The 15,223-nt window shown below is 31.7% G+C and overlaps 1 protein-coding gene across 7 annotated transcripts in view; it reads left to right on the forward strand.

Annotated features, from left to right (window-relative positions):
- The window catches only part of raw, a 46,258-nt gene that overhangs the window by 22,223 nt on the left and 8,812 nt on the right, over nt 1-15,223 (forward strand). For 5 of the 7 annotated variants that reach the window (XM_065343775.1, XM_065343771.1, XM_065343773.1 and 2 more), the window contains exons 2-3: nt 4,280-4,392; nt 7,818-7,932. In XM_065343775.1, the coding sequence (XP_065199847.1) occupies nt 7,826-7,932 (107 nt within the window). In that variant the 5' untranslated portion in view covers nt 4,280-4,392; nt 7,818-7,825. Of the gene's footprint in view, nt 1-528; nt 627-4,279; nt 4,393-7,817; nt 7,933-10,912; nt 10,975-15,223 lie in introns of those variants that run through there. The other 2 variants (XM_065343772.1, XM_065343774.1) reach the window with 2 other exon arrangements.

The following is a 15,223-nucleotide window of genomic DNA, read 5'->3' on the forward strand; positions in this document are numbered from 1 at the left end:
AATTACATCGCGATTAAAACGTACGAGTAGGTATAACATTTCATTTTCGCGTAGTTATGGTTCAATTTTATCGTCAAATTATTCGCGCCATAAGTCGGTGATCTCATCGCATCGCATGCATTGCTGCTAAATTATTCGAGAAATTATATTAAAAATGACGTTATGTAGGATAATTGTCTTTGATTTTTTTTTCGTATAGGAGTACTTGGATAATTACATATGTATAGGTCTACACGTAGGTATATGATGTCAATTGGTATTTTTGTTCGATGAAACTGATAGTATTTCATTGATAATGTGATAATTAATTACGTACCTATACTAGTTTGATGAGGCGACTGTAACGTTATCAGGTCATTCGATTTTATTCAAATTTAAGGAAAAAACCAGTTAACACGTATCACGATTTTTCATCGGGTTTTCAAGTTCGTTTTTTCAACTTGGAGTAGTCTAGTGTTGATTTGTTCAATGAATACGAATTTTATCATTTTCGTCTAGTATAGATACCTACTTACCTATCAAAGTTGCGCGATTGTTTTAAATATGAAAATTTTTATTCAGATTTTTTTTAGCGAATGTTTGATTTTTTTGTACGTTTTGATTGAAATAGTTTTGTTTTTGAAAAGGTAATGTATTCGTTTTTTTTCAATTTGTTGACATTTATTGTGACGTGACATCAAAATTAATTTAGTCGAACAATGTCAGGGTAGTTTTTCAAAATTCAAAACTTTTTTTTTTTTTTTTTTTTTTTTTCAAGAAAAAGGATTTAAAATTGAAGTTATTGTATTCTCGTCTCTCTTTTTCCTGAATTCGACTTCAAAATGATGACCCAGAACTTGGAATTTCAATTTTTTTGAGTTGAGAGTGAAATACTCCATTACACTAATTGGTAAAAAATAATGCATTTCAAGGGAAGGGGAGAATTCTAAGGTTTTGGTGATTTTTGAAGAAAATTCCAATCCATTTTTGAGTTACCCTGTCATTCAAGATTTCATTTATTTAGGTACATTTCTGAAAACATTTCGTTTTGGGTATTCTTACGCAAATTATAGGATAATTTTTTTTGCCGAAATTGTCAAAAAAAAGTCTTGCTTTTTTGTCTCAGTTTCCAAAAAGTCCTGCTTCTGAAAAAAAATCGTCAAAAATCCTGCTTTTGCAAAAATTATTTTAAAGAACTTGTTTTTTTTTCAATTATTTAAATTTTTTTCTTTCTCCTTCCTTGTTTTTCATTTTTAAAATGGGTCAGAAGGTCAGAAAAAATTACTTTTTTTAAAAATTAGAATATTTGAAATGAAACGAATGTTCTGCTGAAAGTCCTGATTTTTCATGTTTTCTTGTTTATTAGGTAAACTTCCTTTTTGAAAAATTACATAAATTTTCCTTTTCCTGAAAATTAAATGAGATGAATAGGTATAAACCTCCTTACGAAGGATGTAATAATCTAGTAATTAAAAACACCTCCCCCCCCCCAATCTTAAATCATTTTACTCGTACAGAATTGAAATTCGAAACTCTGATACTTACTTTTCTACTTAATTATTTGCTTCCTTCCTTTTTCATGATACTTCTGAATTTTACAATTTTTTTTTAACTTTACTGCATTTTTTGATGAATTTCGCTCGTACGATAAATCGATACACACTTCGTCTGGAATGTATACCTAATCATCAATAAATTGCTTTCTGTGTTAAATAACGAATTGAACAAACGTATTTTATATTTTAAATTATGAAAATGATTTTTCAAGAACAACAACGATCGAATGAACAAAATCCAATCCTTCAAACTAAGTACCAAACAGTAAACAGCTACTGTATAAGCAGCCAATAATTTCTGAAAATTGTCTGCGTAACAATCGGCCACGCTCATATCGAGATTCCACTCGAGAACAAGAAATAACTCAACTTCAATTTTGTGAATTGAACTTTTTAGGCTCTTTGCAGTCCTTGGCAACATGTCCAGGACGCCTACAATTATAGCAGTCACGTTGAGGCTTTTTCTCTTGCTTCAAATTTGAAGGATCACTCAGATCACGATTACCACTCAGTTCTTGATCACGTCGATCACTCAGATCTTGATGGTCACTCGGACCATTACCATGCAAATCATCATCACACAGATCACGTTGGTCACTCAGACCATTACCAGTAAACGAACGATTCAAACTATTTAAGAAATTAGCATAAAAACCTTGAGGAGAAAGGTAATGACCAGCTCTAGCACCAGTTGCTACGATCTTATCGTGAATGCCGTGAATAAGACAGGATACCGCATCCTCGCCTTCGATTTTGCACTCGCGAATCAATTGTAGCTTACCAAAATAATATTGGTCCCAAGTTTCTCTGTCTAACTTCTTACGATCCAACATATTCTGCAACTGGGTGGCAAAATCTTTGGTGTCAGGGAACATGGCTATCAATTCGCGTTTCCATTCTTTCCATGTTAAATCGTACGATGGAAGAGTAGCGTACCAGTCCGAAGCAAAACCAGCTAACTTCGTTTGAAAAACATATTTCTTTTCGCGCTCGGACCAACCATATACTTCGGCCAACTCTTCGAGTTTGTATAGCCATTTAGTAGAACTGACACCGACTTTACCTGGTTCGAATTTGGGAACACAATTCACACCCAACAGAGGACCGCGTCTCCCTTTACGTTGACGACGACGGAACTTACGTTTAGGTGACGGACAAGATGAACTAGACGTAGAACTGCAGGTTGAACATGACGAACTCGAATAACGCTTTCTACTTCGTTTTCCCATGGTTTATCCCACTTCTGAATTGTTAAATAACGAATTGAACAAACGTATTTTATATTTTAAATTATGAAAATGATTTTTCAAGAACAACAACGATCGAATGAACAAAATCCAATCCTTCAAACTAAGTACCAAACAGTAAACAGCTACTGTATAAGCAGCCAATAATTTCTGAAAATTGTCTGCGTAACATCTGGTGAAACTGCTCTCATTTTAACAAAAATTCCATCAGCCCTCTTCTTAGAATTTTCTATTCTCAAATCACCACTTGGAATGTTATTCATCATGCTCAGTTTGAACTAGTCATCTACGATTTCCCCTTTCTTGCGGATTTATTTCGACAATAAGTACAATGTCCTTTACCCTACCTTCATTCACTTCGCCATAACGGCAAAATTTTAGGTATAATTAAAATTTATAACAGGTACCTGTGACGAATTGTAAATTCTCACATTATAAGTACGAGTTTTTTTCGTCGAAACAGCTATAATTTTATTTTTGATGGCGTGTTCTAGCTCAGCTGATTTCTCAAGTAGGAGGTATGCGATTATTTGCGAAAAAAAAAAATAAGAAGGGAAAAAACACACTCATTAGGTATACGTATAATTATTCCAGTTTTGTGTAATAATTCCACCTGTGAATCATCGCGAGAACCAAATATGCTTACTGTGGTTCGATTATTGGACAAATCTATTCCTGTTAGGTCTTTAGGTATTACCTACGTACTACACGTACGCAAATGTTTGGATTTGGACGTTGTTTTTCAAGCCGTTTATTAAAAATATCTACTTTCCTTATACGACAGCTCGTCGGGTTATTACGCGGCGTTGAAATAATTTAAATAAAAAGAAGCCGCAGCCGATTTCCAGCCGTTCGCGTTCGTGATAACCTTAATAAATTATATCGAAAGATCGCCTCTATTTACAGGTAATCGTGCCTACGCTTTGGGTTTCAGTTGGATTTTTTCCTATTCTGCAAACGAGCTTTGAAACAGAGACAAAGATACCTTAAGGTGGATGCAAAAAATGTACGAAGGAAGAAACGAGTATGCTGAGATGTTAAAACGAACGAATGCGTCCTTCGAGAACGTGTGGCAAATTTACATGATTAGAAACGACGATGAAGTCGAAGGAGTATAGAGGAATTATTATAAGGAATTAATTATGTGGGATGATTTAAAAGAATTGGGTGGAAAATTATACGCGGTTGTCGCGAGTAAACAATTGATGAAAAAAATTTACATTGTAGGAAGAGGCAATTCGAGTGTTACGACGACGTCTCTAAAGAGTAGGTCTGGGTATCGATGTATTAAGGGTACAAGAGTGGAATGTTCTTTCGATGTTGAATTATCCTGTCTATGTCCATAACTCGTTTTAAAGCATACGGAAGTGGTCTAGTATTTATTTTATTTATTAGATCGGTACCTACTCGAGTTAGGTATATTACATATTAGTTCATCGAGTGTTTTATGTATTTGATGATGTTTTATTTATTTTGTGTTTTTTTTTCTGCTTACAGGGAAGTACAATGTGCCTGGAACAGTGTACTAGGTCCTGCGGCGAGTGTAGTGCCGGCAGAAAAGATCACCAAGTTGTTTAATCACTTGGAAATTTACCCGAACAATGTTCAAGGTAATTAGTTTATTTATGGAATTATCATTTTGTCGAAATAGGAAAATTACTCACTTAAAATGCCTGCTACTTTGTAATAAAAAGGAAATTTTAAAATGGTCGATGGATGAGAGTATTTCTGCAGCAGAAAAGAAATCTCTTAGGACTCATCAATCCAATAAAAATGTCACAAAAGTCGATTTTTGAGTTTTGAAACCAAATATTGGCGAAGAAAATTTTTAACGAAATGTTTTGCATTTTCTGTGAAACGATCTCAAAATCCATCTCAAAATTAGGACCTTGAAAAATTTCAACTTTTATTTGTTTCGTTTGAATTTTCCAAGTGTGAGATGGCTTTTGTACTTATTATTTCGAGAGGAGCGATATTGTAGGAAACCATTCAAGTCTGATGGGTTTTTGCTGAAATTATCCTGGAGAAAATGACTGGATCAGATCAGGTCTTGACAGTCCTAAAATCCGATCAAAACTTTAATCTGATTGCATGTGATCAGATCTCCTTAAATCTTGGAAATGTCTGGATCTGATTTGGACTGATCTGATCAGGTCTGAACAGATCTAATCCGATCAAAATTTTTTTCTGGTCAGGTCAAATTGAATTCACGGAACCTCCTGATTAAATCAGATTTGATCATTCGCCACTGGGTAGTTTCATGGAAAACAACCTAACTTACTGAAGCAGCCTCATTGATTGATTTTTATCAAATTGTGGTGAAATTAAAAGATGAGAATTTTTTATAAAATAGTCACTTTTTTTAAATGTAGCTGAACGTTTAATTACATATACTGAAGGGGAAGGCGGTCTTAAGAAATGTTGTCAGAATTTGCAGAAATTAAAGCACAAATAACTAGCGAGGGAATCTCTCGAAGTGTCCACCTCTCATTCAAATGCGATTTTTGAAAAGAACATGGTCTAAACCCCCCCCCCCCCCTAACCAAAATTTCAGCTTCTCTTATTGTATTTTTCTCGATTTTTAGCAAATTTAAAAAAATTCTAAGTAAAACTGATGCTTTTTGACAATTTATGATTGGTAAAAATGACAGTTTGTCCTAAAACTAATACAAATCAACTATCTCGACCTGGATTTCATCATTTCTGATCATTCAGGCGCCTTCAAAAAACAATTTTCGATTTCTCCTGAGTTTTGAAATTTCTCCAGATGGCGTAGATATCAATTTGAGCTGCTAAGAATGGAATTTGTGGGTTATTATCCCTAATTTTTAAACGAGTTTATTCATCTCCATTTGGTCCGACTTCCAAGCGGACACCTTGAGCGCGTTTTTTTGAGCAGAATATTTTACGAGGAAAAAAATTTAAAGAATCAAAAATTTTCTGTTTGTTGGGAAATTTTTGAAATTTGAACGAATGGTTTTGTCTTGTCTGAAACCATTTCGAGCCATTTTGGAGCCTCCTGAGCAATTTTTGATTTCTCCAGAATTATGAAATTTCTCCAAAAGACGTGAAAATTGACACAACTGGGCGCTAAAAATCGAATTGTGGTTTATTCGACTCACTTAAGGAGGTCATCCTCTATTTGGTCCGATTTCCAGGCGGATACCTTGTGTAAATCGGCCCAAATGAGAATAAATGCTTCTGATAGGTTGAGAATCCCAAACTCGATCTTTAGTGGCCCAAATTAATCCTCGTGCTTTCTGGAGAAATTTTAAAATCCTGTAGAAATTGAAAATTGCGTTGGAGCTTCCAGAATGACCGGAAATGGCCAAATTCAGTTCAAGGAAGTCGATATTAGTTTCAGGATCAATTTACATCACTTTTACTGAATGAATGTATTTTTTTAAAAAACCCATGAATCGCCAGGCCAGTTTTGATTTTTTTTGAAAATTGTCCAAAACTCGAAAAATCAATTTGAGCAGCTGAAATTTTGGTTATGGTAGGCTTCAGACCATGCTCTTTCCAAAATCGCGGTTCTGTTCATTGGGAGCGGGAGAGGGAGGGGAATGGTTTTTAAAAACGTGTTTTTATCTGCATTTGCGATTCAAAAATTTACTAAATTCTCTTGTACAGGTAGAGAAAATTTCATCCTTGTAAAAATAATGTAAATACACAAATATGTACATTTATGTTGTCGTATTGATCACTGCAGTAGATCAAATCCAAAAGTTGCATAATATTATGATTACTCATTTACTTCTAGGCCACACACGACTCGTGTACAAGTATGTAGTATGTATTTACCTATTTTAAAGACAACAGCGTAATCCTTCATTATGTCATTTCTGCAATTTTTCCATTACTAATATATGTACCGAAACCCTTCTGTATAGTCTAGAACGTCTACCCGGTTTACAATTGCTATTCCAATATAAAAATGATGATCCTGTTTGAAAAACACTTGACAGAATGATGAAGTAATAACTCGTATGTACAGTAATAAGTACAGTACTACTCATTGTAATTTCTAAATCAAACAAATTTCCCTTGTTTAATAGAGCCCCCTTGAGAACCGTTCAATATGGTGTAATAATTGTGACTTATTGCCTGTAGGATTGAAGAACTTGGAATACTCTACCTACTGTTCAATTTTGGCTAAAAAAAAAAATAGAGAAACTCCCTGCAAATTGGCTGCATGAATTTATTTTTGAAATCATTAATTGATAATTGTAGGATAAATTTAGAGGGGGAAATGACTAAAAATTTTAGATGGTGAAAAATATAAATTGTAAAAATGAACCAAAATCGAGAAAATTTTGCAAATCATCATTTAAAAATTTTTTTCTCGTTCTTTTGTAATTTTGATTTTTACTGATCAATTAGCTGATCGAACGATCAACTTCTTTTATTAGTCATAATTTCCATGTATATGTCCTCATATGATTGAAAAGTCTCCAAAATAAATTTGTTCATCATCTTTCCAATTCCCCCCTCCTTCCATCTCTTCCCTTCATTTTTCATGTTCACTCCTGAAGAAATGGGTCAGAATTAAGAGCAAATCGAATATCGGAGTAAATTTGTTTCAGGCGCATCCTCATAGACTAAACGCCATGGAAACGAAAAAGGAACGTCTCCGAGTCTAGACTTTTCGATTCTATTGTCTATATTATAAAATCATTTAGCAAAGGCTGAAACTTCATTTCATCATCACGCTTGGCATTTTCCTCCATCGAAAAATGGCACAATCTGAGAATCTCGACTTGTGAATTTAATTTTTAATCGAGACTTCGCCTATTCAACCTTTTAATAATTTTACACGTGCGTCACGTGCATAGGAGTAAAAAGTGACGTCATATTGCGTGACACTCACTTATTGCTTCAGTAAATCGATGAGAGAATATTAAATTTAGAGTGAAATATACGTTATACGTCGTGGTGTTGTTAAAATGACGATCTGTAGTTTTTTTTTGTTCAATTCGAGTGCTTGCGCTTAGTAGTTACTATAATATCTTTGTTGTGATTATTTTTGTTTTAGTTCATGAAATGCTGCAATGTGCTCAAAAATGCGCCGGTCGAAATTCATCCAAGTATTTGACTTTTGCGGAATTCTGCATTTTTGCGACTGAGCTAAAGAAATCTATTCATAGCAGGTTAGTTCACGTATAAAATTATCCTATTTGTTATTTTATGGTCTATTATTAAATACTTATTCATTAAGATAACGATTATAACTACCATTAATACCTGCGTACTCGTACTAAAAGGAAACTACAGGGAAATATGTATTAGAAAATTATGTTAATGAATTTAATGATACGTGCGATTACCCAGATATTATAAATACGTAAACGAAAACGAAAATTCTTAAATTAAAAGCATCATTTGATAGCGAATGATTTGATTTTAAATTAATTGAGTTCGTTTACGATTTTTAAAATACATACATGGGTGAGCCGAGTAAAAGTTTCAACTTGGTTTCTATTTTGCTCACATTTCTTAGAATTAAGAATCATTTGATTGAATGATTTGGATTTTCAAAATTTTTATTAAAAATAATCAGCTTTACCAATATTTGAAACAGATAAAAAATTGCTAAGAAATTTTAAATTTGAGTCAATTTTTATACAAAACCAAGAAAATTATTTCCTGCATTTTCTGCAAAAAATCGAAAAGTTTTGGATTCAAAGAATATCTCAGACCCAAATTAAATATGAAATTTATTTATTTATTGTCAACTGTGCTAGTTTCATTGGAAGGTCTATCTCCTCCCTAAGTGTTTTGTAGAACATTCTGTGCGGGTTTGTATTTGAGCTTTTTTTCTAATCTGGGCTAATATCGGAGGGGGAGGGGGCTGCAATAAAAATTTCAGCCCATTCATCGTCAAATTTTGGGTCCTAAAAATTTTCAAAATCAGTAAAAAAAAATTATTATAAAAAATTTTAAAAATTCAATTCGTCAGCAGATATTTTTCAGGTCGTTTTCCTGGAATAATTTTAAGCTCCATTTTGAACTTGTATGTACAACAAAATTATATTTTTTGAGCTGCATTTTTTTTTTTTTAATTGCAGAGAATTTTGAATCAAATTTTCTAATATTTTCTGCATTTTTTTTTCACAATATTGAAAATTAATCTCAAAATGTTAGTAAAATGAAAAAGGACTAGAAAATCCCCCCATTTGAAAAGCTGGAACCGTCTAGTTGAATTTTAAAAAAAATACTTAAATAATCAATTAAGTAGCATGGAAATCCCTAATTTTGCCAACAATTCGCCGCAGTTCGATTCCAATCAAATGTTTTAAAATTTATTAGTGATTCATGACTCAAAAGTGTTTTCACTGATTCGTGATTCGTGTACGACCTTACAAAGATGATTCAACTTTTCCGCATCAGTTTTGCAAATTAAGTCATAATGAAAAAATCAATAAAACTGAAGTACCTACTTGAGTCATCTGATCATCAACGATACCAGTGGATATAATTATGCAAAAAAATTCAAAAAAAATAAGCGTCATTTCAACTTGATGCTTTATAAAACTTGTTCTTTTTTTCTTCAAAAATTTACGTAAATCGAAAATACTTACGTAGATGAAGCATTTTTTTTATGATTTGATAAAGGTAAGTATACGTTGTTATTTTTGGCATTCTACGTTCATTTTGATTGAAACAATTTTTAATGATTCGAATCATGTTGATTGAGATGATTCGTAATTTTTGAAAAAATATTGGAGAAAATAATCTGAAATTTGATTTTTATGCATTAGATTCGCATGATTCGCAATATTTCTAATCAGATGTGTATTATCTATGTGAATTTGGACATCTCTGATTTCAGAGAATTTTTCAGCTTAACGTAAAATTATCTAAAAATTAATGATTATTTAAAATTTAAAATTAAAAAAAAAACTGGTCAAAATACATTTTGTAAGAGCGTGAGAACTCTCCTAAGTTCCTCCATTAAGATAAAATCTCAAAATATGACTCATCTGTGAAAAAGATTACGTTCAATTCTTATCTACATACCTATCACTCATTTTGAACTTGAAAAATCGATGTCTCGAAGCCCTAATTATTGAAAATTTTCATTAATGATTTCGTAAAGAATGCAAACAATATGTGCTTTTTAAAAAAATAGTAACCTATCGCTACTTCTGATTTTGCTGGCAGACATTCTCAGGAGACACAGATTTCAAATACGAGTAGGACACCCTGTATAATTGCCTACATATGCAGACATTAGTAAAATAATGAAAATAACGAGACCTGCAGCAAACGTCTAACGGTACTCATTCGTGCAATTAAGATGGTATTTATTCGGCAAAACCTTGACCTTATGATATGGATGAAAGTGTAAAGAAATATACGAGGTTTTTATTCGTCGAAAGTGATATGCAAATAATTGTTGACAAATAACGGCGTACGTAGTGGTATATGGTTTAGCGAGGCGTGTGCTGCTGCACATTCGATACTTACATAATATTTTCTGTTTGAAAAATGCAAACCTGACCTGTTGTTTAAGCACGAGAGAAGAGTTTTGTTTGTAAACAATATGTTTTGTTTAATGATTAATACAAGGCGCTCGACTCATCTTCGGCGGTGATATTCGACTTGAAATTATCTCGCTATGTCTTTGACGAGTTGCCAAATTAATTAATGATGGTGCACCGCGACGTCCACGTCCACGTTCTTCGGTTCGTTATGTCACACGTTATTCGCCCTCCTTTGCGTGTTTCTTTTTTTTCTTCGCTTATTTAATTCGCGTTTATTTGATTAGATGACTTGACAAATTGTTCTACGCGGCGCGATTAATCGCTATTTTGAACTTTACTGTAGCTGACGAGTTAGTAATTTGAAATTTATTAGCCGATGTCGCGAAAATCTACGCGATGTTTCCTGTGTTTTGAAAATTTTTCTTTTTTTTTCGCGATACAGATACTCGGAACTTTCATGCAAAATCTAAAATTAAATTCGAACGAAGGATTTTGGTCGAAGGACGAGGTCTATTAATGGATCGTGTGTATACGGTTGACTGGGGAAAAATTGATGATTTTATTTGTCTGCGTTTTTTTAATAAGAATTTCGTCGAGGTCTTTTTTATTCTTTTGTAAATCCTTCGTAAGAATATTCGTTACATGGGAAGGAACCGTGATGTGTTTCACGAAAACTGTCGTTGGTTTCCAGTTCACGATGAAAAGGTTATTTTAAAATAATTTTTTATAAAATTTAATATTGATATTTCAAAGATTTTTTTAATGGTAATAATTTTTGCAAATTTTGTCAATACTTGTTTTTCTTTGCATGACAAAATTTTAGTTGTTATAAGTATATGTGACCTCTCAAGCGTAAGCGTACCACAAGTCGGATTTTTGAAAATTGATTTTATCACGTATTTAGATACTAGAAACTGTCCTCTTTCGAATGAGACCGACCCCAGCCACCTACATTCAAAATTCGCGACGTGACATGCATTTGAACTTGAAGTTTAAGAAAAGCTCATTCCGAGAAAAACGCATTTAAAGAAAAAGTAAGAAAATCTATTCATTTAAATTTTTTTATATGGTCAAAGTGGGGGGTTAAAAATACCATCAAGTGAAAACAGTTACAAATCACGATTTTATAATATAATTTATGAAAATTTTCATAAAAATTATGAAAAAAACATGAAAAACAAACAATAAAAGTCTTAAAAATAATTTTAAAAATCAATTTTTTTGAAAAAAATTTCATGTTTTGAATAATTTCAAGTTAGATTTGCTTTAAAACGATTATTTTGAAATAAAATTTACTGAAATTTTCGTAAAATTTGTGAAAAAAACATGGAAAACAAAAAATAAAAGTCTAAAAAAAAAAATTTAAAATCAATTTTTTGGAAAAAAATCATTTTTTTTTTGTTTTGAATTTCAAGTCAGATTTGCTTTAAAACGATTATTTTGAAATAAAATTTACTGAAATTTTCGTAAAATTTGTGAAAAAAACATGGAAAACAAACAATAAAAGTCTAAAAAAAAATTTTAAAATCAATTTTTTAGAAAAAAAACATTTTTTTTTTGGGTTTGACTTTAAAGTCAGGTTAGCTTTGAAAGCTGAAATTCGGGATTTCTGCCACTTTCCGGTCGATTTTTTATCTGTGACTTCGGGGTAACGTAGTACACTTGTCAACTCACCAGATTCCGCTAAAAAACGATTTTTCGATTTTTTGACCTGAAATCACGTTATTGCCTCTAACTCGAAAACTCGTTTTCCGACTTGTGGTACGCTTACGCTTGAGAGGTCACATATGATTTTTTCAATTTTAGTGATTTTCGCATGCATTTGCCCATTTTTTTTTTTTTGTTTATTTTGAACCATTTTCATATCTTGGTGAATTTTCTAAAAAAATTTCGTCAATATTTTATGGAAATTCTGGAATAATTGACAAAATTTCAGTTACATGTTCTATTTTCATTTTTTTAAAATCACTTTCATGGGCATTTGCTCGATTTTTTTGCAAACGTTGAAGATTTTTCATCTTTTTCATTTTATCGATGTTTTTATAATTTTCAACAATTTTTTTTATTAATTTTGCGGATTTCCTGTATCTGTATGCATTTGAAGTTTTCAGAGTGATTTCGTCTACTTTTTTTAGTTAATTTTTTGAGCAATTTTGAGATATTTCACCACCTTTTCTAAACCATTTTTTTAAGGATTTTGTGTTCATTTCGATTTTTTCTACTTTTTTAACCATTATTTTATCAAATCTTAGTATCATTTTCTCGTTGTTTTGCTATGTTTTGCAAATTTGAAAAGTTTCCAAAATCTTTTACAACAATTTTCAACGTTCCCTTCCTCATATGAATATTTCATTAAATTTCTACAAATGTTAAAAATGTTTTCCACGTTCAAATTCGTGTGATGCTCCAACACAAGGAAAATTTTCTCGACTTGTATTTGACCAAAAGTTTCAAACGAATTGCCATTTTGAAATTTTGAATTTGAATTCAATCTTTCGTTTAATTCGAATCTGCTCTCAATATTTTTCATCAAGTCGTGTCTCACAAATTCGACAAAATGTTGAAGATTAGATAGAGGCGAAGTGCTCTCAATTACTTGATCGACTTAATACGAATAAGTAAGTTGATATTGGAATTTCACTCTTTCAAGTTCGGCATTGCAGATAAAAGTGCCTGTCGTCGATTTTATTTGTAGATCTCGATACCATTACCTGTCTGTATACTCTTGTGATAATTCGTATACTTATCTCGAAAAACGAAGTCTAAAGATAACATTTTACTTGCCAAACTGCTCAAATAGTTTGGTATATTTATATTTTATTTGCTACATATTTGGTAATTAGGAATATATTTGTCACTATCATCCTCTTCCTTTTCAAAATTAAATACTTAATGTAGAGTAACATGCTGTTTAGTCCAATTTTAAAAAATAATGCTTCCATAATTTCTTCCAGAAGATGATGTTAAGATGTATTTCATGTTACTTATACTCAAAAATTATAGCATTTTTTTTCTGTCTCATTAAAGTATCGTAATACATTACGAATTAGTCGTATAAGTTTACTATGGCGTTCTTAGAAGCATTTATCATGAAGGGTAAAATGAAATAAGCGTAGGTATAAATTCACACATGTGTGTATACTGTATGGAAGTCAATTACGACGTATGTTATGTATAATATAAAAATACTCGATCCAACAATATTGAAATTTCGTGTTGCATGTGCATGTTGTCGATTGGCAGCTGCACTTCACATGTTCTCCCTTTTTGTAGGGATTCAAACGTGTGATTCTGACAAATTCGAACGATTAAGTGAGTTCATCTACCAGTAAAAGTTATAAAAATATACTAAAGTATTGATGAATCACTTTTTGTTTATGTAACGATATGTATTTTTTGAAAGTATTCTTTGTACTGTCTACAATTTATTTTTGTTCGAGTATTTTTTTGAGCTGATGAACTAGCTTCAAAAATAAGTAAGTTGTTAAATTTGGCTCAATTCAAGTGAAACAAGAATTAATTGAACAACTAGTACCTACTTAATTGAAATTCAAAATTGAGATTTTAAAAAAGAATTTTGAAAGCGATGATTGGTTGAATTCTGATTGATGATTTTGAAAAACCAAAATTTGATGATTTTAGAGATAATTAATAGGCTAAGTACGTAGTTGAATCTTCAAGACTATAGTTTTGATCTTACTCAATCATAAATCCAGCTTTTAAACAAATGTATCTCGTAGGTGTTCGTTTGAAAAAGGACCAAAAAAATGTATTAATCAATTTTACTCACTTACATATGTACCTACTTACCATAAAATTTATTGATTATTTAAAATGGAAAAGTTCATTACTTTTAAAGGAAAAATGTTGAATCTTCAGATCTAGAAATTGACTATAAGTATCCAAGCAGATCTGAATTAGGCATGAAATTATTTGAACAGATGAAATCATTTCTACTCAAAAGAAAGTTTTGATCAGCAGGCGGAAAATTATTTTATCCGAGAGATCTGGTCTGATCACTTGATCAGATACGAACATTTCATGGATCCAATTCGACCTGACTAGATCTGACCTGATCTAATCAGCTGTAGTCAGATCAAAGTTTTGATCAGATCTTCAAACATTTCATCAGACCCGATTGATCAGATCAGAATCAAATCAGGTCTGATCAGATCCGACCATTCCTCGAATCGAATAAAATCTGACCAGATCTAAGCAATCAGATTAGAGTTTTTATCAGATTAGATCTGTTCAGATCTGATCAGATCCAATAATGTCCTCTGGAAAATTTTTTTTAGTTGTTTTCCAAGATTTTGATCAAAATTTAATTACATGGGTTACCAAAATAATCGAAATTTCATTAAAAATCTTCGGAAGTCTGTAAAATTTGTTTGAAAAAATGACTTTTTCGAATTTTGAAGATTTAAAAAAATATTCAAAAAAATTCCCATGTTTGCGTCAAAATTTTTTAAAATATTGCTTTTTCTAAAAAAGATCTCCCTTTGGGCTTTTATGTTTTTTTTTCTTCAAATACCCCGCTCTGAGCCTGTTTGCTTTTCATTTTCAAATTTGAAATTTTTAAAAAACTGTCGTTCAAATTTTAAAATTTTGAGCTAAAAAAGTGGACAAATTTTTTAAAAGCATCGTTTTTTTACCTTTCGAAGTACTTTTAAAAGCTTTTGCCCTCGCTTTGCTCGGGTCAATTTCTATCTCTTTTTTTGAAACTTCCATAAATTCAACAGGGAATATAAGAATTTTTTATAAGCCCAAATCAGCCCCTTCGAACAGAATTGGTTTCCCTGTATAGAGGCCCCAAAAATTTGAAAAAAAAAATCAAAATGCATTACCTAAGTAATTTTTTAAAATTATTTTTTCCTACTTTGAGATAGTTCACATGAAAGGATCAACAGTATTGGAGTTGCTCGTATTTTTAGAAGAATTTTGCCCAAAAATA

This window comes from Planococcus citri, chromosome 1 (assembly GCF_950023065.1).
Source record: "Planococcus citri chromosome 1, ihPlaCitr1.1, whole genome shotgun sequence".
NCBI classification, from domain to species: Eukaryota; Metazoa; Arthropoda; class Insecta; order Hemiptera; family Pseudococcidae; genus Planococcus; species Planococcus citri.